A 13,658-nucleotide genomic window follows, 5' to 3' on the forward strand; every position below is an offset into this window, starting at 1 on the left:
GCCACGGATGAGAACCGACCCCCATGGAGCTTGAAATAGAAGAAGCCCCAGTGGCCGAATCCCGAGGCGTCCATAGGATGCTTCCACAGAGATATCGGCAGAGACAAAAAGTGCTGGGGAGCAAATGGTTTTGCACGGGAGTTGTTCAGCCAGACACTAAGGCCCCTCATCCAGGAATTCCTTGACAATTGCATCGAACCTCGCCCGCCCCATGTAATGTGGTTCATCTACATGATCGGGCGAAAGCCGGAGACCGCCGTTCCCTATGTCTTCTTTTGCTCCGTCGATGAGCAGGCACGCGAGACGGCCATACGGCACGGTAGAATCCTCGACCCATATCCTGGCATTCGAATTGCACACAGCTCCATTGCCCCTGAACTCAACGGTCCCATTCATCTGCTGGCACAGACCAGCGAAAGTCACCCTTTCTCGTCATCCAACAAGCGAACCGTCCTTGTCCCCCCTTTCACCTTGAGTAAAGGACTGGAAGTTTACGTCCAAGTGGGGAGAGCACGGGGAATCTCATCAAAGCTACAGTTGGCGGGAGCATCTGGGTCTCCGACCGCCTCTACTTTCTGACGGTCGCCCACGTCTTCAACAGCCATGGCTTCTCGCTATCTTCCGAGCCCGAGGACGCGGACTTCAATATGTACTTGGATGACGAAAGCGTTAATGATTCCGGAGTTGAGAGTGATGCCGACAACGATAATGAAACCGAGCCCCTGCTCGTATCAAGTGCTAATCCTGGATACGCTATGTCGCCAATTTCCTCCGCCGCCGCCGCCGCCGACAGGCCAGCCGAGGGGGATTCCAAGCATATTACCGAGAAAAATCCCCAGGATACCAAACTATTTACAATGCTACCAGCCACCACGCACACCTGCAAGTCTCTGGACTACGCGTTGATTAAAACAGACGACATCATCAACCGGCTATTACTATTAACACCCAGAAAGAACTACCTACCAATGCTAGAAACCTCTACTATGACAAAAATGGGTACCATCGGCCGCGAAGATGAGGACGTTCTAATTGTCACAGCATCGACCGATCCCATCCAGGGTCGCCACTCCGCTACACCGTTCTTTCTCAGGCTCCGTAAAGATACATATACCAGCCCGTTCAAGAGAGTGTACCGAGTGAGCCTCGACGGCCAAATCCAACCCGGTGACTGCGGCTCATGGGTCGTGAACCCCCAAACCGGGGACTTTTTATGGCCATGTATTCGGTGGACGAGCCCGCTCGGATACAGCGTACATCATTCCTGCGATGGATTTCGCTGCGGGGCTTGGCTTGGGTCACGGGGAATGGGAGAAAATGGTTGCGGTGCCATCGCTTGCAGCGGGGTCTTGTCCACGCGGATCTCGAGTCTATGAATACGCGCTCTTGTGTGGTGTGAGGGGGCTTATGGTGATGATGATGAACAGGAACCCGCGCGGCCCCTGGTTGTGAAGTGTAGCTCGGAGCCTTCTGACCTTTCTGAGTCGGTAATTGAGTGTGGAGGAGTTGAAGAAATGGTATTATCTACCCTGGATGTCTCGTCGTCGAAATAGTATGAGTAGGAGCATGATTAACAAGACTTGCTCTTGCTTCCTATCTTTTTTTAGGCATTTTTGTTTAGATTCAGTTTCATCATGAGTTAAGTACAGCTGTATATTCTTTAGTATTTAGCTGAATAAAGCCAAGTAAATAGTGAAGCCTTGGCTGCTTTTCACTGCGGGGGGTTGGCCAGCGCTTGCAGATGTCCCCATATTGGCCATTAGCACTCCGTCCCTTCTCCACCTCACTCTTAGCCTCCGCGACGTTCCACAGACCGGACATGGATTCTAAATGACATCTGCCAACCATTCTTACGCAAACTTGACTGGCTCACTGCCAACCCCTGCAAGACTGAACCAGTGGCGCAGTCTGACACGTCATTGGTGTAGAGACAGCCGGAGGGGCTCCAGCGAGTCACTCAGTATTGGTGAGGCTGTTGACCTTCGGATGCCAGGCTTGGATGGAGCACGAGGCTGGCACACCCGCGCGCTTAAATGGAATCTCCAGCCTACCCGACAGAGCGTTCAGACGAGGCTCCTGCCTCTCCACCATTTCTTCTCCTCAGCCTTCCTCCTCCGAAGCTCTATCTCCTCCAAAGCATTGAGTTAGTGTGGTTGCCTCGCCATGGATCCTCTAAGTCTCACCGCCAGCATCATTGCGGTTGTGCAAGCCGCAGCGAGTGTCGAGCATGGCCTTGCGAAACTACTCGCCGTGCGAGGTGCAAACGATCACCTCTTGCAGACGATCAACGAGGTCCTACCGCTAGAATCTAGCCCAATATGCAGAAAACTGACTGTGACAGGTATCCGACCTTCGTGCCATTCTGCACGACATTCATGCGACAATCAAGTCTCGAGATGAGTGCACGATGGGAGAATCAAAGGCCCTGGAGACGTTGCCCGCGCTTTGCACAGAGATCCAAAGATCGATACAAGAGCTTGATACTCTTGTCGCCGGCTGCATAATATACGAACCACGCGATGGCGAGACACCGTGGAAAGTGAAACGCATCGCATGGTTAAAAGCCAATGAGAAGATGAAGGCCATCCAGAATGAGCTGCGAGAGAGTCGGCTCAAGTTATCGACCGCCATCGCGTCCATGCTTTCGTGAGTGGCTGCTATAGATAATGGGACATTGCAATGCGCTAGCAGTCTAATGCTTACACAGACTGGACCTGCTTCATGTTCGATTGACGCTGCGTGAAATCTCGGCTGTTTCGAGCAGTAAAAGCGGGAGTAGCGATCACTCCGAGGCTTTGATTAAGATATCGAAGAGGTTCGATGGATTGACGCAGATACCTGACCAGATCAGCGAGATCTTGTCCATCCTAAAGCCGGTATCATCTGCAGAGAGTTCAAGCATGCTCATTCCAGTCACCTCTCCCGGCTACGGGGAGAAAGACAGATTGGTTACTCGCCATGTTTCCAGCGCAGTTCAACCCGGTAGTCGACTCACTGTGGATCGGGGTATCATTCGCTTGAAATTTGGCGAGCATCCTCACCGGGCTCGTGGATGTGCATGCACCTGTCACGGAACATCCACTGTTGCGTCCTCCCCCTGGATCGAAGGTGTCGTGGGCCGTCTTTTCATCGGGTATAACGGGCAGATTGCGTCTTTACGACCCTGCATGGAATGCCCATGTGTCAGGAACAGGAACACCAAGATCTCCTTCACATACTACTTCCCCAGCTGGCTACTCTCACGCTCCCTGGAAGCTGTCCTAAATGTTACCCGGCTAGGAGGCCCCCAGTTCGCACTCCGTGCGTACCGCTCAATGCCGGATGAAACACTCCTGTTCCACCTGGCTCGACAGGGTAATATACCGGAAATCCAGACACTGTTTCGCGATGGACTTGCATCCCCGTTTGATATTAGCGCCAAAACCGGTCGGTCCGCTTTGCATGTAAGGCCATCGTCACCCGTACTACACCCGAACACACAGCTAACACAGAAGGTGATGAAAGTTCGCCGTGGATTTCGGACAGGAAGAGACATGCCATTTTCTTCTGCGACAGGGCGCAGATCCTCACTACGAGGATAAGTATTTCATGTCTCGTCCCAAATTCCCCCATTGGTTTTAATCTAAGCCGACTGACCGACCGGGTTTTAGGTCACCTTTTGACATAGCGTGGGAAAAGAAGTCCGAAGGACGACCGTCTGCACCCACCACGGCATTTGGCCTTGCAGACAACTCATACGATATGGATCTGTTGCAGAAGCGTGGACTTTCCTCACTCCACGGAGCAGTGATCGGCTTTTCCAGGGTCAAGGTAGTGGATCAGCTAAGTGTGTCCTGGAACGAAATCAACCGCCGCGACTTTTTTGGTCGAACGTGTCTCTCATGGGCCTCGGGGTGCGGCCACGAGGGGGCAGTTCGCACTCTTGTCGAATGGGGGGCCGATCTCACCATCACCGACCAGGGCGGCTGGACTCCGCTTCATCACGCCGTACGCGCCGAATCCCCCAGCTGCATCACTCTACTACTAGAAGCCGGGGCTCCTGTCGACACCATGAACAATCGGGGGAACACACCCCTCGCCGTCGCCTGCAGCTACCGGGATAGCCCAGACCACGTCCTTCCCCTCCTCCAACATTTTGCAGACCCCGCAAAACCCATGAGTTGCGGCATGACACCCCTAGCCATTACGATGAGACAGAATTATCTGGATTGCGCTCAGCTCTTACTCGACTTTGGGGCGTCAATCAACGGAGTCGAGAACAAAGCGGCCTATCCGCTTCACGAGGCCGTATCGTGCAACTCATATGACGCGCTGTCATGGCTCCTAGACAAAGGTGCCGACGCATCTGTGGTAGATGAGGCGGGATGGTCGCTGTTCCATCACGTCGCATACTCCTCCGACATCAAGACGATATCTCTTCTGACAGAGGCGGAACTGAGCAAGGCTGGCGTGTCGGCCTTTTTGCCCCTGATGCAGTCACATAACGGGGAAACAGCCAGTGAGGTATTCTCCCAGAGCCGTCGGACCAACCTCGGCGAGAATAAGGTTACATATGAAGCAGCGCTGGATGCCTTTGGGGCGCTTCTGGACTCGGTTACACAAGGAGATGACGGGGACTTGTCTTTGCCGATTGACGGACCGTCGTCGCCTGAATGCGAATGGTTTGATGCGAAGGATACTGCCTTTTCCAATACTGTCTAGTTCATTTGTCAAATCAGTTATGTCCAATGTACGTCCGAATCTCCCAATTCGTCCAGCGATCAATTTCTCGAACAATGTTTGCATAGCGGTAGAACTATCATCATGATTCTTCAGACCCCACCAGCTGCCTAGTAAAATATAAAAATAGAAAACATAGAAAAACCCGACAGAACATCCACCCCCCTGCCCCTGCCCCTGCCCCTCCACTCCCAAACCTACGACTTCCACTCCCCCTCCACAACCCCAATATCCATATCCACCCCCTGCCCCCCTCCCCGCACCCCTATCTTCAAAGGATCAAACACCGGATCCCTCAACCGCCTCGTACTCTCCTCCAACACCACACACGGATTCCCCGCCGCGACCACCCTCTCCGGAATATCCTTGGTGACCACACTCCCTGCCCCAATGACGGACCCATCCCCGATCGTCACCCCGGCCATGATGATCGCCTGGCCCCCGATCCAGCAATCCTCGCCCACCGTGATCGGCTTTCCGGCTTGCGGCCCGTGCGTCCCGGCCCGCGTCTCGGGGTTCAGGGGATGGATCCCGCCGTAAAAGGACACGTTGGGGCCGATGAGCGTCCGTGACCCGATGGTCACCGGGCAGGGGTTCAGCACCGTGCAGTAGGAGTTGATGAAGACGTTTTCGCCGAGGATTACGTTGTATCCGTAGTCGATTTTGATGGGCGGTTCAATCCAGGGTTCGTTGGGGAGGGATTCTTGTTCTTCTTCTTCTTCTTCTTCTTCTTCTTGTGCTTTGATGGGTTTTTCTGGGTTGGGGGTGGGGTTGTCCGTGATGCTGGGGATGGGGGTGGTGTTGTTAGTGTGTGTGTATGTCTTGAATGGTAAAACAATGTATTTGACAGAAGGTGGGAATGATGATGATGAGGAGGAGGAGGAGGAGGAGGAGGAGGAAAGAAAATACCTTCTCCATAGCTCAACGAACCGACGACGAGAGATTGCCCCGGCCGTGTTGAATTGCAGACATGCCGCGGCGCATCTCTGGCGATCCTGAATCAGATCTTGCGTGAAAGCCCAGTAGGGACGGCCCGCGATCATGTTGGCTTTGTTGGAACATTCATCGAATCCATCTGGGAGGAATTGGAGGGAACGGTGTTCGGGACGCATTCTCATTTGATGCTCAAATGGAATGATTTGTGCAAGAGTTCGGCGCAAGAACAACACGAGAGCTTGTTCGGGATAGAGTTTCGGTGGGATTGAATTGGGTTGTTCGATGTTCCTGTTCTTGAGCAGCACGGTCCATGCTTGTAGTTGACCTTAGGAAAGAGGGGTAATTGGTGATTAAAATAGACCTGGCGGGGTTCGGACTGGGTCATTGGAGAGTACCGTCTATGTGGTGGGTTAGGGTTGTTGGATGCGTGGCTGCTACTACACCCGTCACTTGGAGTCTGGGACCAATCCATATAGAGGATCACCCTTGTACGGAGCACTCGGCAGGTGCTTATCTGCAGCCCCAGTCGGGGAAGCGGAGGGATTGGCCATGTTAGCGCCCTGGTGGAGGCCGGATCCACCCCCCTTCAATGCGTTCTTAGTGGGGGTTGGAGCGGGGGTTTTTCTTTCTGGGTGCGTTATCTACCTGTCGTTTAAGAGAAAATTAGCGATGGCCGTTTGGATTTAGAAGAGCTGCTCAATACTTTTGCTTTCAGCTTTGTGGCCTCTTCTTTCCGATGTCGAAAAAGCGCTCGATCGTAGCCTGGAATTGCTGCAGTTGGATTATGGTCGGTGTCTTTCAAATACTGTGCAAGTTCTGAAAGATCGCTAATCGTCGTGAAACTATAGTCGACATATATTTGATGCATTGTATGAGCAAGGCTTTCTGATCGCATGGACCAACATCACTGAAATCTATATACAGTCCCCCATGCCTACCGTGCTGGTCCCGACAATAGCACATTTCGCCATTCTAATGGAAAGGCAAGTGGCGTCTGCGTACTACAAAATCAATCATCTACTGACAATCTCACAGCCGGTTATTGACCACCTATTATCGCGTGACTATCCATCAACCTGGGCAGCCATGGAAAGGCTTGTCGATAATGGCAAAGCTAGATCGATCGGTATGAGCTTTTACTGCCACCATCGACGTGTACTAGTACTTATCCAGCAGGTGTTTCCAATTTCAACGTTCTCAAACTGAAGAGACTTCTCGAGACGGCTAGGATCCCTCCAGCAGTAAACCAGGTCGAGCTTCATCCGTAAGTACCTGCACGGCGATGATGGGTAAACTTTCATCCATACGTTGCCCTAATTTCTGGTCTGCAGGTACCTGCCGCAGTCTGCACTCGTCAAGTTTTGCAACCAAAACGGTATCCATGTTATGGCCCATCAGCCACTAGGAGGGAAGCCCGTGGCGGTTGTGAGCCCGAATGCCGATCGACCTGGCCCTCTGGATGATTCGGATGTAAGTTTTGTCCGTCACCTGCTCTTCCATAGATACCAGCTCTCATACACTCGAGAAGATTGCAAAAATAGGTGCAAAATACCGGAAATCTCCCGCACAGGTTATTCTGTCCTGGATTGTCCAGCAGAATATCTCTGTCATCCCGAAAACAGTCCATGGATCGCGAATGTTAGAGAATAGAGATCTACAGAAGTTGTCGGACGAAGACATGATCGAGATCTCGAATCTGTCGAAGGTGAAGGGGGAAGTTCGCTACTTGGATCCAAGAAACCATATTGGGTTTGATATTTTTGACGAGGGTCATGATGAGCCGGTACATGGAGAATGATGCACCGTCTTTTGAGCGATGCTATCCCATTTTATTTGATAAGTATGCAACAAATACATAGGAGTTGGTATTTCCTGAAATTGACTTGTCGGTAAACTCTTCCGTAGGCTTCCTGCTTATCTTCCATTCCCTAGAGAAGGGGTATACAGTAAATATTTGATCTTTAATTTAGTCAAATGTAAAGATACTGTGAATGGAGCCTGTAGTCCCGATCATACAGCTTCCATTCCCCGAATCCTCAGTTTCACCCCCTCAATATTGGTGCATATTCAAAGCCAATTCACATCCTCCCAGCCCCATTTCATTCCCATTTCCTGCCGATAACCTGGGCATTTATACCCCATCCTCTCCTCTCCTCCACCCTCCACCTCTCTCCTTCTTCTCCCTCCATCCCAAGCCCCAGTCATCTATCATTCCAGAACCAACATCCTTGGGCACGCATCCCTAAAGTGGTTAATAAACCAAAGTCTATATATTTACTGACATGCCTACTAGTCGACACAATGTCTTTGCTGGGCTCTGTCGGTTGATATGATACATTCGAATCATCATCCCTAGTACTACCACTTTCATTATCCCGGATTTACAACAGTATCAAGTCCATTACACTCAGGTCAAATACAGCAAGCGGATATTCTTATTAGCACAAGAATGATTCTATTTCATTATCTCAAAAGCATATTCTTGCGAACATAAGCTTCCATGAATCTTATGAACCTGCCCCTCGACGGCAATTCCCAGTCGATACTATACCAGTGATATACAATATGTGGTTCTTTGCACTCCACGCTCCAATCTCAACAAGAAATCTCCAGACAAACGAGAGCTTGAAAGTAATGGGTCGCTCGAGATGGGCTGGTGCCCCCCTCATAGCCTTATCGAAACAGCGAGGATACATCCTTGTCGCTCCAACATGGCATCTGAGATTGAGATGGTACTTCCGACAGCCTTCGCATACCAGGGGCAGCCCCTGTCGGGTCGCGAGAGGCGCTGGATAGCGCGGCCGGTGCTGCGATCTGAGCCCTTTACCGGGTGCTTCCCTCGCGATCAGGTGTGTGGCGCATGCCGTGACCCTTCGGGCTCGAAGGCGTTCGCGGTGTGTGTCATCCGTCATCTACTAGTTAACTATCGCTACCTCGGGACCACTAGCACAGAACCAGTGTCAGAGGCCAGAGGCTGGGTCAGAAGGGATATGTTCCGCTTTTACAGACGACACAGAGCTCTTCATGGAAATGTGTGAGACGGCACAATCGGAAGCTTTCCTCACAGCATCTGGCACAAAAAGTCCTGGTTATATGTCGAATTTCAAGTTCCTTATACGTCGCGACGCCACAATTCTTCTCAGCGAGCAGGCAGCCTGGTCCGTCCGCTGTGGGCGTGGACAGCGTCACCGAGAATCATTATTACTATATCACTGTGCTCTGGTACATCAACCTCCTGCTTCCTCCTTTCCTTCGTACACAACCGCATGGTGGCTGCTGACAGGTGTCTTTTCCCTTGCGCCTTCATGAGGATCCTGCCATACCCCTGGACGCCTACGACCTTGCAAATACTGCACCGTCTTGTCTTCGACCGCAGAGAAAGTATAAGTGGATATATATGTCCGAATCAGTCTCCTGGACGAGCCAGGCCGGCCAGCGAACATACAAGGAGACAGAGCCTGAATGTGATGGCTGCCCCCCCCCTGCTTCCCTGGAGCAGGCGACTCGGAGACCTGTACGCACGGATATTCCAAGAAGCAACATTTCTGTCCTGAATAGGTTCTTTTCACAGGCTTTCCCTTAACACTGGGCTTTGACAGTCACCTTTGCCGTCGGGAATTGAGTCCAGAGCTCCAGACATCACCACCGTCAAAGAAAAGGAAACGTTGGAAGCCATTCCAACATGGTTAGACCTTTAGACTGTTCTTAAACACAGACTATTTTTATCCACTTACCACAGATGTCACTGCCAGAGATCGAAATGGCTGCCGCGCAGGAGGTATCCTTCAATCTTGTTTACAGTCACTAGTACCTTTGACAGAAGCTGACATCTCTTGAGGAGATCTTTGGAAATACAACAAGCCAGCGGGGTGAAAAGCATACTCCCAGATATTTGCCACAAGATAATGCTTTCTACAGACCTACGGCGGTGGGTGAAAGCTACAGGACCACACATCCAAACTTACCCAATATAACCACCAGCTATGGGACGCGTTATCTCGTGTCACGGATTTGGGGTAACGCGACTGGGATCCTGCAGGGTCCAACGAACACCAGGCCTATCGCGAGACGATTCGGCTGGATCTACCAGATAGGAGCATATACTAGATAAATATATGTCTATTAGGGCATTGTTACCACGAGGATATAGATACCAAAAAAGAAACACCATTACTTCAGCAAGACAGTATAAATCGAGCAGGAAATACCGATATACCCATAACCAAGCAGTCATGTAGCCCTCTACCCCTGGGCGACACCCTCCGTATATACGGGGCAAGCCCTAAGCCAAGCAGGACTGATCAGATCCGGTGCTCCGTTAACTCCGACGATAAGATCGATGACGTTGGAGCATCTCCAACTATAAATTCTCTCTCTCTCGCACCCACCATGTTCAACAACCATCCCACAATCCACAATCGCATCAATTGCACCATCAAATCAACTACCACCAACGCTACACCCACCTCAACAACCATGCTCATCGTCCACCACCTCCAACGCTCGCAATCCGACCGCATCGTCTGGCTCTGCGAGGAGCTAGGCCTCAACTACGAGCTCCGAACCTATAAACGCTCTCCCTTTCTCAGTCCGCCTGAGCTTCAAGCCCTGTACCTTCCCCCATCCCATCCCCTCCCATCCCCTCCCATCCCCACCACTAACACCACCAGCCACCCCACCAAAGCCGCCCCCATCATACAAGACGGCGCCATAACGCTGGGCGAATCCGGCGCGATAACCGAATACATCCTGACGAAATACGGAGACGGCCGACTGAGCATCGCAGCCACGGCGCCCAACTACGCCGACTACCTGTACTTCCTGCACTTCGCGAACGGGTACTTCCAGCCGGCGCTGATGCGGTACGGGCTGGTGCTGAAGGCGGGGATCTCGGACGAGGTGCTGAACGCGAAGCTGGCGCGGCGGGGGATGCAGCAGTCGCTGCAGATCCTGGAGGACCGGTTGCGCGGGAATACGTGGCTCGCGGGGGAGGAGTTCACGGCGGCGGATGTGATGGTCGTGACGACGTTGACGACCATGAGGTTGTTCGTGCCGTATAGCTTGCAGGGGTATGAGGCGATTATGGCGTATTTGGGGAGGGTGGTGGAGAGGGAGGCGTATCGGCGGGCGTTGGAGAAGGGGGATCCGGGGTTGGAGCCGGTGGTGGGTGGTGGAGGTGGGGAGGGATTGTGTATATAATGGGTGGGATATATATACATATATATATATTGTACTATATGATTGGTATGGTGGATCTGAGATCTTAGGGCTTGGCCGGATATTTTCATACAATCTGGAAAGTGCATCAGATAATCGCATGAACACTATCAAAACGGGGTGTAAGGTGTGAATCTATCTTCTACTCCGACACTATAATAAAAATCTACATGAGTAGTGAATCACATGTAATACGAAAACTACATATAGCATACTTGAGGATGTTCAAAACCTACAGTACTACAATGACATCAACATCTTTAGTATACAACAAACCAAAGACATCACAGAACAGAATGGGGATCTCTGCCCCCGTAATCTAATCTCGAAATCCGAATCCGAATTCGATTCCGATTCCGAGGCCCGATTCTTCCCTAAGATTTACATCCTACATCCTACATCCTATACTCCGGTGTCGTTTCATCCCTGTACCCCAAATAGATTCGCTAACTAGCTACCAACCTAAACCAAGACTCCCCTCGATTCTCAACCTCCAAGCTAAATCCATACCACACACACCGCTCCAGACAGCACAGTGTTGAACTGTTGGTTTCCAACGCCCAACCTATCAAGTACGAACCCACTAACTAACAGTCTATCCCCCCTACACACCCCTGTCACCCCAACCCAACCTAAAACAACCTCAGTCTCTAAGTGATCTCTCCCGCTTACTTGACCCTAAGCGACCACTAAGCACCTACTTCCACCCTAAGCGAGCAGCCTTGGTATGTTAGTTAAGTTAGTGCGACTAGATACGGAGTCCTCTGCACCAGATCGCCGATTACTACCCTTACCCCCTGCCCCCATGTCCATATCCACACCCGCACGCCACGCCCATCCAAGCTAGATAGTCTCACCTTACACGCCGACACCGACACCAACACCCATGCCCGTTACCCATGCCCATTACCCATTACCCATGCACCCTCACCACTACTCACCACGTGTCCATCCATGCATCCATGCGCCATGCCCTGTATCAAGCGAAATAACATTTTTAGCCGGTCAGTCAGTCAGGCTAGTTAGGGTTAGGATGGATTAGGTTAGCTTAAGTTGGTCATGTCTCATGTCTCACATCCAGCCCCGGCCCCCCCCCCCCCCCCCGACCTCGTGGCCCCAAAAGTAAACCAACCCACCCCCATTCCATCCCTACTATACCCCCTACCCCCTACCCCCTACTTATGCCATGTGCCATGTGCCATGCCATGTGCATGAGGGCATGCATGGAACTAAAACTAAAACTAAAACTAAAAATAGGATGAATATGATGATTACTCAGCCCCTCGCAGTAGTTAGCCTAAACGCTACTTACTACCGCTAGCTAACAGGCTAAGATGGGTAGTAGTCATGGGTTAGTAAGTTGTAAGATCCAACATAACCCGGAATGAGATGATGGACTCTAGATAGAAAGAAAGAAAGAAAGAAAGAAAGAAAGAAAGTATTTAGACAGAGCTATCAACAGTACTACTTACCCCTCGCGCACGTGTGTCGCGTGGGGGGTGGGGGCCGTGCAGATCTCGATTCCTTCCTTCCTTCCTTCCTTCCTTCTTCCATCTTACGAATGTCCGTGCTTGTGCTGCCCACTGCCCACTGCCCACTGGTGTCCGTGTCCGTGTCCGTGTCCGTGCCCTACCCTCACTCCCGGTTTTGTCTCTCCCTCGACGGAGTACGTCTACCTATCACGAAATCACGAATCTCACGCTAAACCAAGTAGACAGGGGGTTGTACATGTCTGTGTGGGAGATTCCGACGGAAGAGGGATTCTTGTGTACCTGTCCATCTATCCATCCATCTATCGAGTTTTCTCTCAGGTTGAGTTGGATTATTACTCCTGCTGGTTCGAATACATGATGTGTCTGAGCGCGGATTATACATTTAGTCTATCGTGGTTTAGCATGCATTTGCTGGGCTTACCACTATTGGCGGGTATAGCTATGACACATGGCGCATTTTGAGGGAATAAGTGATGATGAGCATAGTGGTGATATCGTCATGGCTATTCTAACTCGGTGCCTGATAGATATCTGGTAACTACAAGTACTATATAGTACGTATGCAGCCACTTAACTACCTGCCTAAATAGGTAAGTAGCTGCGTAGCTGACTGCATATCGAACTACCGAAACACTACGGGCACTACTAGTAGTAAGGTAGATAGGTATGTAGGTACGTGTCTAGTGAAACTGCTCGCCGTTTCAGCCTTCTATCTAGTATGTATGTATGTATGTATGTACATGGCGACACAAATTCCCCCCTTCCCCTCAATGCCTACCCCTCACCAGCAGAAATGCTTGCAGATCGTCTTGCAAAATTATCTCAGGGGACTGACTAGTCGTGCATCATCTCGTCTAATCTCCCCCCCCTAAAGTCTAGTCGTTCGATTTCGTCTTACTTCAGCCCGATCATCCAATAGAAATTATTTCATTATGATATTTAGTCCAAGTATTTCGATCTGGGGTCGGACAGAGAACCAGTCAGTAGGGAATAGGTAAGTCAGTGGTGAGTAACGCCAGGGTATATACATCCATCCATCCATCCATCATCGAGTTGAGTTGATAGAGTAGTCATTCATCGCATCGCCCCACTTCTTGCATCGGCAAGCAAGATACACGCGCACCATGAACAAAAACAAACAAGAGGCCAAACCAGAGTAAATCAATCATATCGCTAGCATAGTAAATAAAACAAGCCACGGCCATAACCATAGCCAAGCCAAGCCATAATGAGAGTAGAGACAATCGCAAGAAAGCAATAAGCACACCCTCTATCACCCAGCCCAAGGGTAAA

General features: G+C 51.0%; 5 protein-coding genes across 5 annotated transcripts; all 5 read left to right on the top strand.

Moving 5' to 3' along the window:
* Window positions 1-437: 437 nt before the first annotated feature.
* Window positions 438-1,569, top strand: BO70DRAFT_132730 (uncharacterized protein). Its single transcript, XM_025538049.1, has one exon. It carries the CDS (start codon window positions 648-650, stop codon window positions 1,374-1,376), a length of 729 nt encoding a protein of 242 aa, XP_025402850.1. The 5' UTR covers window positions 438-647; the 3' UTR covers window positions 1,377-1,569.
* A 530-nt stretch (window positions 1,570-2,099) lies between these two features.
* BO70DRAFT_132733 (uncharacterized protein) lies at window positions 2,100-3,751 on the top strand. The gene is made up of 4 exons (XM_025538050.1): window positions 2,100-2,292; window positions 2,342-2,646; window positions 2,708-3,443; window positions 3,505-3,751. Exons 1-4 carry the CDS (start codon window positions 2,164-2,166, stop codon window positions 3,619-3,621), a joined length of 1,287 nt encoding a protein of 428 aa, XP_025402851.1. The 5' UTR covers window positions 2,100-2,163; the 3' UTR covers window positions 3,622-3,751.
* A 2,630-nt stretch (window positions 3,752-6,381) lies between these two features.
* BO70DRAFT_426416 (aldo/keto reductase) lies at window positions 6,382-7,453 on the top strand (the record flags this gene model as incomplete). The annotated part of the gene is made up of 6 exons (XM_025547783.1): window positions 6,382-6,524; window positions 6,580-6,638; window positions 6,691-6,781; window positions 6,832-6,919; window positions 6,987-7,125; window positions 7,181-7,453. The coding sequence occupies exons 1-6, from the start codon at window positions 6,518-6,520 to the stop codon at window positions 7,451-7,453; spliced, it is 657 nt and encodes a 218-aa protein (XP_025402852.1). The 5' UTR covers window positions 6,382-6,517.
* A 913-nt stretch (window positions 7,454-8,366) lies between these two features.
* On the top strand, window positions 8,367-8,935 carry BO70DRAFT_393211 (uncharacterized protein; the record flags this gene model as incomplete). Its single annotated transcript, XM_025546345.1, has 2 exons — window positions 8,367-8,549; window positions 8,603-8,935. 2 exons carry the CDS (start codon window positions 8,367-8,369, stop codon window positions 8,933-8,935), a joined length of 516 nt encoding a protein of 171 aa, XP_025402853.1.
* Window positions 8,936-10,060: 1,125 nt separating this feature from the next.
* Window positions 10,061-10,854, top strand: BO70DRAFT_384969 (glutathione S-transferase family protein; the record flags this gene model as incomplete). The annotated part of the gene is made up of 2 exons (XM_025545700.1): window positions 10,061-10,265; window positions 10,326-10,854. The coding sequence occupies exons 1-2, from the start codon at window positions 10,132-10,134 to the stop codon at window positions 10,852-10,854; spliced, it is 663 nt and encodes a 220-aa protein (XP_025402854.1). The 5' UTR covers window positions 10,061-10,131.
* Window positions 10,855-13,658: the final 2,804 nt, after the last annotated feature.

The sequence above is a fragment of the Aspergillus heteromorphus genome, assembly GCF_003184545.1.
Source record: "Aspergillus heteromorphus CBS 117.55 chromosome Unknown BO70scaffold_3, whole genome shotgun sequence".
Lineage (NCBI taxonomy): Eukaryota > Fungi > Ascomycota > Eurotiomycetes > Eurotiales > Aspergillaceae > Aspergillus > Aspergillus heteromorphus.

Coding starts and splice junctions, on each gene's coding strand:
- BO70DRAFT_132730 (XM_025538049.1), top strand. CDS start 648: ATGTACTTGGATGACGAAAGCGTTAATGATTCCGGAGTTGAGAGTGAT.
- BO70DRAFT_132733 (XM_025538050.1), top strand. CDS start 2,164: ATGGATCCTCTAAGTCTCACCGCCAGCATCATTGCGGTTGTGCAAGCC. Junction 2,293..2,341: donor TCTTGCAGACGATCAACGAG/GTCCTACCGCTA, acceptor TGACTGTGACAG/GTATCCGACCTTCGTGCCAT. Junction 3,444..3,504: donor CCGGTCGGTCCGCTTTGCAT/GTAAGGCCATCG, acceptor AGGTGATGAAAG/TTCGCCGTGGATTTCGGACA.